Genomic DNA, 12,682 nt, shown 5'->3' with positions numbered 1-12,682 from the left:
CAAAAAGCAAAAACAGGTTATGGGTTGACTGTTTCTTTATCGAATTTTTTTTTTTTTTCAAGGACTTGGAACATAGCAGGGCATCGTTCAACAGCACCATCTGAGCTGCCAGCTCAGAGCCATGGCTAGGGCCAGTAGATAAGGGTTTGTCCTTGAAGCTGTGGAGAGAAGCCCTATATGATTTGTAGCAACCCTGGACTCTTGGTAACTGGCTGCTTAATTTAAATTGGTTGTTTCCCCATAATACCTCATTTTCTTCCCTTCCCCAATAAGTATTACATTTCCAATAAGGAGGAGCGGGAAAACCCTGTCCTCAAGAAGCTTAGCAGAATCTCCTAACTTAAGCTAACTTTAAAAGGTGTAGTTCTCCAACTTTAACTTGTGGAAAGTTTCCCTGGGGCGGCAACTAGAAATGTACATTCTAGGACCCTGCTCTCAGATGTTCATTCAGTAGGTTTTGAGCCAATAAAACTACATTTCACTCAATCCGGGGCAGCTTGATGTAGGAGGGTGATGGACTACTAAGAAATGTTCATGGTTAGAAACAAACAGCATTATCAGAAACAAGAATTTCATGTTTGCATTTGTATTTCATGCAATCAGTGTAAAATTCATGAAAATTGATGCCTAATACTCAGGATATCAGGCATTAACATGAAGGTCCTTGCACTGTACCTCACCATCACTGGCAGATTCTAAAAACTCAAAGCAGGCATATTATTATCCCCCTGATGGGAAGGTTAAAAAAATTAATTTATGCACCTGGTCAGTAAGTGACTGCTCAATAAATAGTTGCCACTTTTATCCCCTACAAGAAGAAGGAGGGGAGACTGTCTGAGGCCCAACCTCAAACTGGTACTTGGCTACAGTTGGGTGTATTCTTTGGTGCCAGGGAAATGTGGCCATGCATCTCTGGGACCACCATCCTGGGACACCCATCATGGTGCCCTTACTACGGGCAGTAGTTCTGTTGCTTTGCCAGTTCAACCTCCTAGACCTAAAATAAGAGGGGTGGTATGTGTGTTAATTGCTCAGTCGTGTAAGACTCTTTGTGACCCCATGGACTCTAGCCCGCCAGGCTCCTCGGTCCATGGAATTCTCCAGGACCGAGAAGTGGAGTGGGTAGTCATTCCCTTCTCCAATGGGTTTTCCCAACCCAGGGATAAAACCCAGGACTCCCGCTTTGCAGGTAGTTTCTTTACCATCTGAGCCACCGGGGAAGTTAAGAGGTGGTGGGTGGGGCATTTTTATTTTTAAAGATTTCCCTCTGGGCTTTTGACAAGGTTTTTGCGGGCTTTGGAAGTGGGTGTGGCCGGGGAAAATCCTTGCGATCTTGACTCTCCGCTGGCCGGAGGTCTCCGGAGGGAAGGCCCCGAATCCTCCGGAACAAGGGACCCGGAGCGGTCGGGGTGGGAGACCCTGGCTAGAGCCAGGACCTGGAGGGTTCGAGGCCCACCCCCAGGTGGCAGGGAAGGGCGGGTGGGCAGGGATTTGGGACCACACCATCTCCCAGCCCGCTGAGGCCCCAGTAATTGACTGGTTGAGCTCTTCAGGGAAACAAGGACCCCATCCACCGCCCGAATCCTCATCAAGAGGACCCAGATCCCGGAACCGCCAAGTCCCGGCCGCGGCGCCCCGCGTCGGCTCGGCCCGCTAGGGAGCGAAGCCCTCGGTGGGCCTCGGAGCGCCAACCCAGGGGTTTACTGAGCAGTGCCGCAGGTCCCTGGAAGGTTGGCTGGATTTTTGTCTCAAGCCTGCTCTACGTCTTCAGGACGGGGCCGCCGCAAGGGTCCTTCTCCCCGCTCTCCACGCCCACCCGCCCCTACCAGCCCGCCCGCGAGACGCGGAATCGAAGGCACTGTCCACCTGAGGCCGCGCTGGCGTCGAGTTTGGAGAGTCGCGCCGGTGCAGAAGGGGACCGACGGGCCACCGGTCGGCTGGGGACCCGGGAAACCAGCCGCCCCGCGGAGGGGAGCTCGGGACAATCGGGCGTACACACATACACACTCTCTCTCTCTCACACACACACACTCTCTCTCTCTCTCTCTCTCTCTCTCACACACACACACACACACACTCGTACACACAATCACCAACCAATGAAATAAAGTAAAAGCTCAAGATCTGCCTCCGGGGACAGAGGAGGCTGTCCGATTCCTTTAGGTCGGAATCGGACAGAGCGTGGATTCTCCCTGGGGGCCAGAGGGGCTGAGGGACGAAGGGGCGGGGTGGGGAAGAGAGCGAAGGTCCGGGCTCCTGGCCCCTCGCCATCCCCGCCCCCGACGTTAGCCAGAGGCCGGCTGGGCGGCGACCGCGGCGGCGGGAGGGTGGAGCGGGCAGAGTCCGCCTCGCTGTCAGACCGAGCCCCGCCGAGCCTACCGCACACACTCGCACCCCTGCCTTCCCCCTCTCCCATCCGCTCGCCGCGACCCCCGTCCCAGCCCCCTCCCCTTCCCCGCCCGCCCGCCTGCCTGCCTCCGCCCCCATTCTTGGAATTGTGTGGAAAAATTCTCAGCCAAACCTCCCACCTCTCCTCTCCCCCCCGCCCCACTCCCTTTAAAAAACCCCCTTTCCTCCCCGGCCCCTGCACTCTTTGTGAATGAGGGCAGGAACACGGCCCTTCCCCCGCCCAGGAGCCACGCCAGACCGCCGCACTCAGAGGACTGTTTGTTAATAGTCCAATTAGATAATTGCCATCTTTCACTCCTTTTGCTCCGTATTTCCCATAAAGGAATGAATGGGGAGAGCGGCGTGGAGAGGGCTTCTGCCCCGGCAAGGTGACGAGAAGGGCTGGAGCATGCTCCTTGCACAAGGCCATGCGCTTGAATTGAATCATTGTGGTCTAATCAATGCTCTTATTGGATTACTGGCTGTTGCTTTTCTCAAAGATATTGTAGCAGAGACAATGAAATAGCTAGGGGAAAACTTTTTTTTTTTTTTGAAGCAGATCTCACAGTTGAGATTTTCGCGGCTCTCTCTCCCTCTCCCCCTCTCTCTCTCCTGCTGGACTCTGAGTACAAAGCTGCCCTTTGAATGGGCTGCCTCAGGGCTGTTGGAGGTGCAGGCCTGAAAAAATCCGACTGGAACTAAATGAAGAGAGGTGGCAGTTTAAGATGGCTGTCAGCGTCGAGGTGTGTTAAGGAGTTGTTTGGGAGGAAAGCTTGGCTTTTTAGAGTGTGGGGGAGATACTTTTGGGGAAAACTTTTTCTTCTTCCCCCTTCTTTTTTTCCCCCCTCCTAGAGGCGACTGCTTTCTTCTGCTGAGGGTGTGTAAGGGGTTTTGTTTCTCCTCCCCCCACCCCCACCCCAATTCAGCTCTATCTGTCGAGTGTGGAGAAAGCCCCTCTAGCCCGTATGTGAGCAGGAGGGTCAAAGGCAAAGGGAAAGTTAATAATGCCTGCTAATGGTACTAACAATTCAGGATGAATCTTGTCAAAAGTTTTTCTGGAAGTATGGGTCTTTGATTGTGTGTTTCCTGAAAGCAAGACCAATCATTTCCGTTTATTCACTGGCTAAACCCCTACTTGATTGGGGACAAGGACAGAAACCATCCATTACGATCTGATATATTATCCAAACAATTTAGTGTATTCATGAGGTAACCGAAACGTGGGGGCTGCGAAATTACCCGTAATCAATTGCAACAGCGAGTGCGCGTCCCCCCCGGGTGTCGGACAACTGCAACTCCGCGTCTCAGTAATAGGCGGGAGCCACAGCAATTCGGAGTTGCGCTGCTCGCTACCTGATCGCCAAGCTGGGGACACTGGACGTGCTCAGAAGACGCGGGCGCTGACGAGGCGGCCTCGCCGCTGCTCCGCCGGGATCCTGGACCAGACTCGCCGCCTCTCGGCGAGCGCGCCACTCGGCGGTCGCCGCTGACCCGCCCGCGGCCGCCCCGCGGGGACATTCATTCGTGCCGCTTGCCTCTCTCCGGGCCGGGCGTAAGGGCTGTATTGTAGGGGTTTTGTCCCCCCTCTATTTTTTTTTTCCTCGCCTTTTTTTTGTTGTTGTTGTTGCTCGTGCCTCTCCTATGTTCGGGAAACCAGACAAAATGGACGTTCGGTGCCACTCGGACACAGAGGCCGCCCGGGTCTCCAAGAACGCGCACAAGGAGAGCCGGGAGAGCAAGGGCGCGGAGGGGAACCTCCCCGCCGCCTTCCTCAAGGAGCCACAGGGCGCCTTCTCTGCGTCGGGCGCCCCAGAAGATTGTAACAAAAGTAAAGGCAATTCAGCAGCCGACCCGGATTACTGCCGCCGGATCCTGGTCCGAGGTAGGAACGGGGCAGGGCTGCTGTGGGGGGCGTTCTTTAGGGGCGACTCCGAGACCCGAGAGGCACGCCGCCGCCTACCCTACCCGGCGGGGTGGGTCTGCCGCCCGGGACTTAGGTGAAAGTTGCTGGCCCTCCCCGGGCAGGGGTCCCGCCCGCCGCTAGGGACTCCCACCTGGGACGCACGCTCTCCAGGAGCCTCGATCCCTCCAAGCCTCGAGGGGCCCCGCCGGCTGGGCTGCTGGGGGAGAGCCGAGAGACTGGGCGGTAGGGCCCAGGCTCCAGGCTGCGGCCTCCGACCCGGGAAGGCAGCAGGAAACTCTGAAGGACGTGTTTGCGTCCGGCGGGTCCGAGGAACTGCGGGGAGCCTGCTTGGGGGCTCCCGCGCCCTGCGAGTCGAGCGCACCCAAGGGGACGCGGGCGCTGGAGAAGAGCCGAGGACCGCCAGCAACTGCCCGGCCAGTTGGCGCTCTGGGCCAAGGGGGCCAGGCGCCGTGCTCCAGGCTGGCTGCCGCCGCCGCTGGGAGAAGCAGCCAGGCGGGCTTGCCGGGCCGCGGATGCCGTTTCAGTGCTGGGCTCGACCCCGCTCTGCTGCGCGGGGTGCGCTCGGCTCCGGTGGTGGCGGTGCGGAGGACCGTCTCCGGCCCCAGCCGGGCGCCGCCTCTACCAACCGATCGCCAGGCCCTGCAGGCTCCCACTCGGTCCCTCCTCCTTCCGCCGCCTGGCTTCGGGAGGGAAGGAGACCCCGGGATGGGGGTGGGGACCGCTGTAGCACGGTCTCGGTCAGCCTGCTCTAGAGCTGGGGCTGGCAGGACCTGGGCGGGTCAGTGCGGGGACCCTCAAACTACAGCGGATCCTGTCCATGCAGCCGAGGCTCCCAGGCTAAAAGGAACGTCAGCCCACTTATTTTTTCTCCCCTGTCCGGAGGGCTCTACAAAGGCCAACAGCGATTCCCCCTCCCATCAGCTATGTGGAGTTAGTCCCCTCACCCCCCAAACACACATAGTGTCCTTGTTTCCCGGCTGTGGCTGCACCCCCACCACTCCCACCACCCCCACCATCCACCTCCGGACTGTTGTTCAGAAGCCAGATCCGGCTTGGGGAGGTGGAGGAAAGCAGGAGGATGGGTTCTGATGCTTGACATCTCCCCTTCCCCAGATGCCAAGGGGTCCATCCGAGAGATCATCCTCCCCAAAGGCCTGGACCTGGATAGGCCCAAGAGGACACGCACGTCCTTCACCGCCGAGCAGCTCTACCGCCTGGAGATGGAGTTCCAGCGCTGCCAGTACGTGGTGGGCCGAGAGAGAACGGAGCTCGCACGGCAGCTCAACCTCTCCGAGACGCAGGTACTCAGAGACCAGGCCGCACACAGCTCTCTGCATCAGCCTCCCTCCCCATCAGCCCCAGCCAGCTCTAGAAGCTCTTCCTGACCACCTAGCTTGACTCTGGACCAAGCCTCCCACGGTGGGGCAGAGGAATTGGGGAGGATGGAAAAGAAGGGTTGAAGGCTTTCTCCCTTTGCTAAGCCATCCCTTTCCCCCTACACCCCACATCTTCCAGGGCCCATGTCTGCCCACCTTGGCCTAGCTCAGGAGGACCCCAAACCCTGTCTTTTTGGTTTCTTTTTAGACCCTCGTCCTGAGAATTCCCTGCTTGCCTCTCCTCGTGGAGGAACCTATGTTTGCCCCTGTTTTGGCCACCCTATTTTGGCCAGATTTCCTGGCACTACCCTTTCTGGAGATGGTAACCTTCCCTAGCACCCAGGCTCATTCAGCAAGAATGGCTCTAGGACCAAAGACCCCTGTTTCAGAACTGTGGGTGACAACCAGGGATTAAAAAGGTGCACATTCTGGAGATCTGCTTTTGCCTACCAGGCTGCCCTGATCCTTAGTGCTTTTGCTGGCCTTGAACTGGACTCAGCCCCATTCCCAGCCCCAAGCATCCACTCTGGGCACCTTCAGTGCCAGTGATGTGTGAGGTATGAGATAGGAAACAAATCTGGGCCCTTGGGAGCCAGTACTGACAATTGTGCTTTAGGTCTTCTCCTTTACTCAAAATCCATATTCTACTGGGACTTTGGGCCCAAGAGATCTTTGGGGCCCAAGAGCTTTGCCTTGTGGAGGTCATTTAGGACCTGCCCAGGGCATGGCTTCAGCTTGGCCTAGAGGTCTTTGGGGCCCAAGAGCTTTGCCTTGTGGAGGTCATTTAGGACCTGCCCAGGGCATGGCTTCAGCTTGGCCTAGAGGTCTTTGGGCCCAAGAGCTTTGCCTTGTGGAGGTCATTTAGGACCTGCCTAGGGCATGGCTTCAGCTTGGCCTAGGTAAGGCATATTTCTTTCTGAGGACCAGTCCCTTTTACCGTGTCCAGCTCTGAAACAGATGGGGAGCATTTTAGATATAGGATCCAGGCAGAGCTGAGACCCAAGGGGAGAGCATACTGGATATCCATTTTGAGTTTGAGTTGGCATGTAGCTTTACCCCTACTCTTTCTGCTACCATCCTCTTAGTTTACAAAATCTGGAGAGAATAACCTTTCCCTAGAGCTGCCAAATGCCATTCTGGGCCACCAGTTAGGCCTGAAGAGGGACAGAGTGAGATGTGGAAGTAAGAGTGGAGATTGATGGAGAGTACTTAGTCTACCCCAGCCTCCTGACTTCCTCCCATGACTCCAAAGTCCATGACGGACAGCAGCAGAGTTAGGTTATAAATTAAGGACATCACTCAGACCCTCCAGTCCAGCAGCTGGTGAGGAGATGGAGAAAGTTTGGCTTATGAAATGCATCCTGCACAGATTCTATGTGTAGACATCTTCCCTGCTTGCTGTTAGTTGATAGTCCATCTGACCCTAAAAAGCAAGAAATAGCCTTTTGTAGCCTTCAACAGAATTAGTGCTTCTGGGGCTAAATTCGAGCCGGTTATGGCCAGGGGTTTGGGTCCTGAAAGGCAGGGCAATACTCCTTCCCATTCACGCTCACTTCCTACTTCCCTTTAGGCCTTACACCTTCTCCTGGAAAAACGGGCCTTTACGCAGCGATGATCCACAGTCCCCCTGCGAGTAGTGCGGTGGCCCAGTGAAGTAACTTCTGATCTTCCCAGTTAGGGTCATGGGCATTTTTATTTCTTTGTTGTTTGTAACCGGGGTCGGGCTAGGCCTGCTTCCATGACCCACCCGGAAGCGCAGCCTATGGCAGCTGTGTTTCCCTCTTGGCGGCCCTTGTCCCCCCAGTCCCCCGACTCCCGCCGCCCTTGCCCCGCTGCTCCCGGGCCCGACTTCCCCGGCTCCAGCTTGGGGTTGGGATCGGGGGTTTGGCTGGAGTTGGGGGAAGCCCCCCTCCCCGGAGCCTTTGTGCCCCGGGAGCTTGCTCCCCTTGACGCTCGTTTCCCTCTCTCCCACCCTCCCCGGGGCCGACGCGCAGGTGAAGGTCTGGTTCCAGAACCGGCGCACGAAGCAGAAGAAGGACCAGGGCAAAGACTCGGAGCTGCGCTCGGTGGTGTCAGAGACCGCGGCCACGTGCAGCGTGCTCCGGCTGCTGGAGCAGGGCCGCCTGCTGTCGCCGCCAGGCCTGCCAGCGCTCCTGCCGCCCTGCGCCACAGGCGCGCTCGGCTCCGCGCTCCGCGGGCCCAGTCTGCCGGCCCTGGGCACGGGCGCCGCCGCGGGCTCGGCCGCCGCCGCAGCCGCCGCCGCCCCGGGTCCTGCCGGCGCCGCATCCCCGCACCCGCCAGCCGTGGGCGGCGCTCCGGGCCCGGGGCCCACCGGGCCCGGGGGACTGCACGCGGGCGCACCGGCCGCCAGCCACGGCCTCTTCAGCCTGCCCGTGCCCTCGCTGCTCGGCTCCGTCGCCAGCCGTCTTTCCTCCGCCCCGTTGACAATGGCCGGTTCGCTGGCCGGGAATTTACAAGAACTCTCCGCCCGATACCTGAGCTCCTCGGCCTTCGAACCTTACTCCCGGACCAACAATAAAGAAGGGGCGGAGAAAAAAGCGCTGGACTGATTTGAAGTGTTTCCCTGTATTTATATTTATAGTATCTATTGTGGTGATATTTATGGACTCACGCGCATTAGACGCCGGGGCTCCTGAGCTGGGCACCCGGCTCCCAAGAGGCCTCTGACAGCTCTCCTTCCGCACCAGTTTCTGCCATTTGGGCTACTCTCCCCCCCTCCGCCCCCTCCTCTGTGTCGTCCCACACCCACCCTCCGGCGCCAACTTCCTTCTGCATCCAGGAGAATCCAAAGAATTGCGGGGGGTGGGGGTGGGGGGGGAACCAACCTGATGCCCCAACCAGTGCCTGGCCCTGGAGGGAAAGACTGGTTCTAAGTCCAAAGCACAGGACATCTGCTTTAGATTGAGCCGCTGCTGCCGTTCATTATGCTTATGAATATTTGAAAAAGGGAAGCTGCACGCAGACCCCAGCTGAAAAGGCTGACAGGTTTCGTTAGACCAAAAAGGAGGAGGCTCCTTCCTCTCGCCAGAGAAACCAGGGCTTTTGGAAGCCGCTGGACCCCACTTTGCGGACATTTCGGGAGAGCCGGCGCACACTCAGCTTCCTGGCTGGACAAATCGTGCCGAATCTTCTCCCCTTTTAGAAAAACTCCCATCACCACCAACCCCGATCCCAGGAGACAATAAACCAAACATCATGATAGGCGACTGTGGTAATACGTTTGATCTAATCAGCAATAAAAGGAGAGTAATTACCATACAGAACCGAGTGGAGTGGAAGCAGTTTTTAAAAAACTCATAACGATGGAGTTAGGAAGCGGTAAGAAAATTCAGGATAGAAAATGCATCCAGGGCAATGCAAAATTAAAGATTCGGGTGTTACGACTTTAAACAGGAATTGAAAAGGGAAAAAAGCAAAAGAAATGCCTATGCCGCGAATGATAGAAAATTCAGGATCTTCTCCGAGGCTGCTGCGGGAGATAACCGACGGCATCACGCTCCTCCGGGAGAGAGTAGGGCAGCTCCCGGCCGCTCCTCCCCACCGTCTCCCGGATCCGTGGCTCCGGGCAGCATTGCTAGGTTTGGAAACAAATCAGTGCCCATCCCTCTCCCCCACCCCCCGGATTCACAAAACCCTTCAGCACTCTGGAAACGTCCGAATGGCAGCCGCGGACAGGGCGACCGGCCTCCTCTGTCGGTAGTCTCCGTATCCGGATCAGTTCCCTGCGTGGTTAGGAAAAGCATCCTTTCCCACCTCCTTCCCTATAAAACAACAACAGAAACAGAGTTTCCACGGTTCCAAGTGAGAAACCCGGACCTCCACTCGGTCGCGGCCTCACCCCTTCCCCCGCAACGACGCCCATCCCCATGGCCACGGCCACGCATTTTCTGACCAAAACCACAGACCCAGACGGCGGGTGCTGCAGCGTCTAAGAATGTATTCGTCCATCCGAAGTGAGCGCAGAGCATTTTAAAAATAGTAATTTTATTGTAAATTATTTACGTCGGAAGCTTTCCCCCGTTTTCCTTTTTCTTTCTTTCTTTTTTTTTTTTCCTTTTTCTGTCTTTTTTTTTTTTTAGGCAAATAGTGAAGAAAATAATGAACGATTCACACGCGGGTAGGTGTTACTGAATCCTGACTACTAACTGTTTTGAATGTTTTGGATATTTGGATGTTTTGTATTTATGTGGTGAGAGTGAAATATATATATCTATGATGATAAATGAGGTGTATTTTTGTCTTGTATTTGAAGGATTAAAAAAAAAAAGAAGAGAAAAGACTCAGCAAGTGATAAGTCTGAGGCAGAGGGTGGCTGCCCCGCGGGTGCCGGGCCCTACAGCTGGTACCCTGAGCGCCTGGGACAAGGTTTTCAGACAGAGGAGCCTGCCACGATGTTCGGCTTCCATGAGGGTCTCACTCTCCGGCCCTCTGTCCCAATTGTATCCAACCTTCAGTCCCTCTCTCCTCTGTCTCCCACTTTGATGTTTCCAGGTTTATTTAGGAATTTGTCTCTGGACACCCTGGAGTTCCTGCCTAATGAAAACGCTTCCAGCTTCTAGAGTTTTCCAGCCACATCTCCCTGGCAGCAGTATGTTGGATTTGTGCAATCACAGGGTCCCGAAGAGGAAAGATTTGCCTTTCTTCTGACTGTCAAGAAGTCGCTTGGCGGTAAAAGAGAAACTTTGAAGGAGCAAGAGAATAAAATAGATATTAATTCTTGCAGAGATCTCTCCACCGCCCCCACCCTCACCCCATCCCACTACACTAACACAATGGTGACCCATGTAGATTTTGCAGTCAGAAATCTGGGAGAGCTAGGAGGCCTGGGGATGGTACCCTGGGACACACTCTCCTAACCCTAGCCCTCTCTTCATATGGCGTCAGAACCTCTGGGGGGGCGGGGTGGGGGGGGTCACAGTTCTCTTGGGGAAATTGCCCAAGTGAGGCCCCTCGGGCCACCGTGAGTGTACTGCACCTAAACCTCAAGTTTGAGGCATCCGAAATGAGGCGGCGGCACAGGGCAGGGCGCTGGTGTTCCTGAGCTGAGTGTGAGTTGCTCTCCGTGCTTTGGACCCTCGCTGTGAGCTCACGGTATTTTTTTTTTTTTTCCGGGGCTCAGAGCAGCCGCACACCCTAGACTTTTGTTTCTGAGTCGCTACACACCCCTCAGCTTCGCTACCTCTCTGTTTTTCCCTCCCTGTCCTTTCTTCCTACCCCTTTTCCCTCCTCCCTGATTTGTATCTTTGTCTTTCCCTCTAAGGACCTCTCTCCTCTGGTGGGCTCTGTCTCCACCCTCTTGTTTCTGCCCTTTTCCATCCCTTCTCCAGACTGTCTCTCTCCCTTCTTCCACTCAGTCTCCATCTGGAGATTTCTACTGCCCCCAGTCTCTCCCTCTCCCTCTCTCTTTCTCCCTGCTTTCTGATTCCTCGGTCTGCCCGGGTGGCCCCCAGGCCAATGCGTGGGTGGTTCTGGCTGAAGTTTCATGGCTGGTGGCCGAGGGGGCCTGCAAGGGGGAAAAAGGGAGTGAGAGGTGGCATAATTTTATAGAACAAAGGAAAGTACAAAAATTCCAGCTTCAGGGCCCCCAAGAAGCTCAGCCCCCTGCCCCAGGAGCCTCAGCTTGGGGAGTCACCAAGAATATCCCTTACCAGCTCCCTGGCCTTTCTCCTTTTGCTTTGTATCCCTAAAAGTAGAAAGAACCAGTTACCGAATCTCTTCTCTGCTCTCACCTCCCTTCCCCTCCCTGGCTTTGGGAGAGCTGCTGAGCATTTTGCCTGGCACTTGGAGCAAAGTTGTTCTTAGACTCTTCTGCACGGAATAAGAACTACAATTTTAATTAAAAAATATTTATAGAAAATTGATTTCATTTTAATGTCTGCCCTGTCTCCTCTCCTTCCCCAAGGGCCTCCAGCCAGTTGCTTTGGTCCTCGGAATCCTCCAGTGAAGCCTCTGGCCCCCAACTAGTGACTCATAGGCCAAGGAGGAGGCAGGTGGCTTCTGGGACAACAGCTGGCCCTTTTTGGGGAGAAGGTGGAAGGGTTCTGGGGTCAAGGAGAACAGCTGGAGGTGGGCGTGCTGAAAGGAATCTCATGCCCAGGCCTGCACAAAGCCATATCCAAGTTAGCTCAGAGCAGAGAAGAAAAAGGGAAAACGTCTCACCAAATTCCTGTGAGTTTGGTGGTCAGGTGTGGCAAAGATGAGGGAAGTCACTTCAGGAGCTGAACCAGACATGATCACATCCATGCTTGCAGTGGCCTAACTCTGAGCCAGAATCAATTTGTAATGAGCATCATTTAGCAATTCTTTATACAAAACAGCCTTTGCATATACTACCTCTATTTCTCCTTACTTCCAGAGGTCTAGCCTAATTTTAAAGAGCCACATACAGCTGCCCCGCCCCCACCCCTGCAGAGAGCTCTCAAATGACTTGCCCATGGCCACATAGTCAGAACCACAGGACTATAAGCTCCCCCTAGGTTCAGGGCCTTCCTCTTTCTGTTTCTTCCTCTTCTCTCCCTCCCTCTCCTGCCTTGCTACTTCCCTCACTCCCTCCTTTCCTTCATTCCCTTCTTTTATGTCCAGAACCTCTGGCTCACAGTTAATGGAACTCTTTAGCCTATTTGCATCCACGTCTGCCACCTCCTATTTCCAGGCCTCTTTCTACTACACCAGCTGCTGATTAACTTGGTGCCTTCATCAAGAGATCCGAATTTCTCCCTTCTTCCTGTTTTTTTTTTTTTTTCCTGCCAGTACCCAATTCCTTGCCTCTACTTCCCTCTGAAATGATGCCCATTACCCTCTTTACCCTACACTTTGTATCCTCCAATCTCCTGCAGTCCTGAGGTTGACTTAAACACCTGGTCAGAACTGTCTCCTAACTCAGGGTTTCTCAAGATACAGATGAAAACCACTTGCTATAGAATTACTTGGGAACTAGTTTAAATGCAGATTCCTAAACCTCAGCCCCATCTAA

At 55.2% G+C, this 12,682-nt stretch overlaps 1 protein-coding gene across 1 annotated transcript; it reads left to right on the top strand.

Moving 5' to 3' along the window:
* Positions 1-2,687: 2,687 nt before the first annotated feature.
* Positions 2,688-9,899, top strand: VAX1 (ventral anterior homeobox 1). Its single transcript, XM_070780917.1, has 3 exons — positions 2,688-4,270; positions 5,426-5,613; positions 7,683-9,899. The coding sequence occupies exons 1-3, from the start codon at positions 4,030-4,032 to the stop codon at positions 8,256-8,258; spliced, it is 1,005 nt and encodes a 334-aa protein (XP_070637018.1). The 5' UTR covers positions 2,688-4,029; the 3' UTR covers positions 8,259-9,899.
* Positions 9,900-12,682: the final 2,783 nt, after the last annotated feature.

The sequence above is a fragment of the Bos indicus genome, chromosome 26 (genome assembly GCF_029378745.1).
Source record: "Bos indicus isolate NIAB-ARS_2022 breed Sahiwal x Tharparkar chromosome 26, NIAB-ARS_B.indTharparkar_mat_pri_1.0, whole genome shotgun sequence".
Classification (NCBI taxonomy): Eukaryota; Metazoa; Chordata; class Mammalia; order Artiodactyla; family Bovidae; genus Bos; species Bos indicus.
This window is presented reverse-complemented; position numbering and strand designations above follow the sequence as displayed.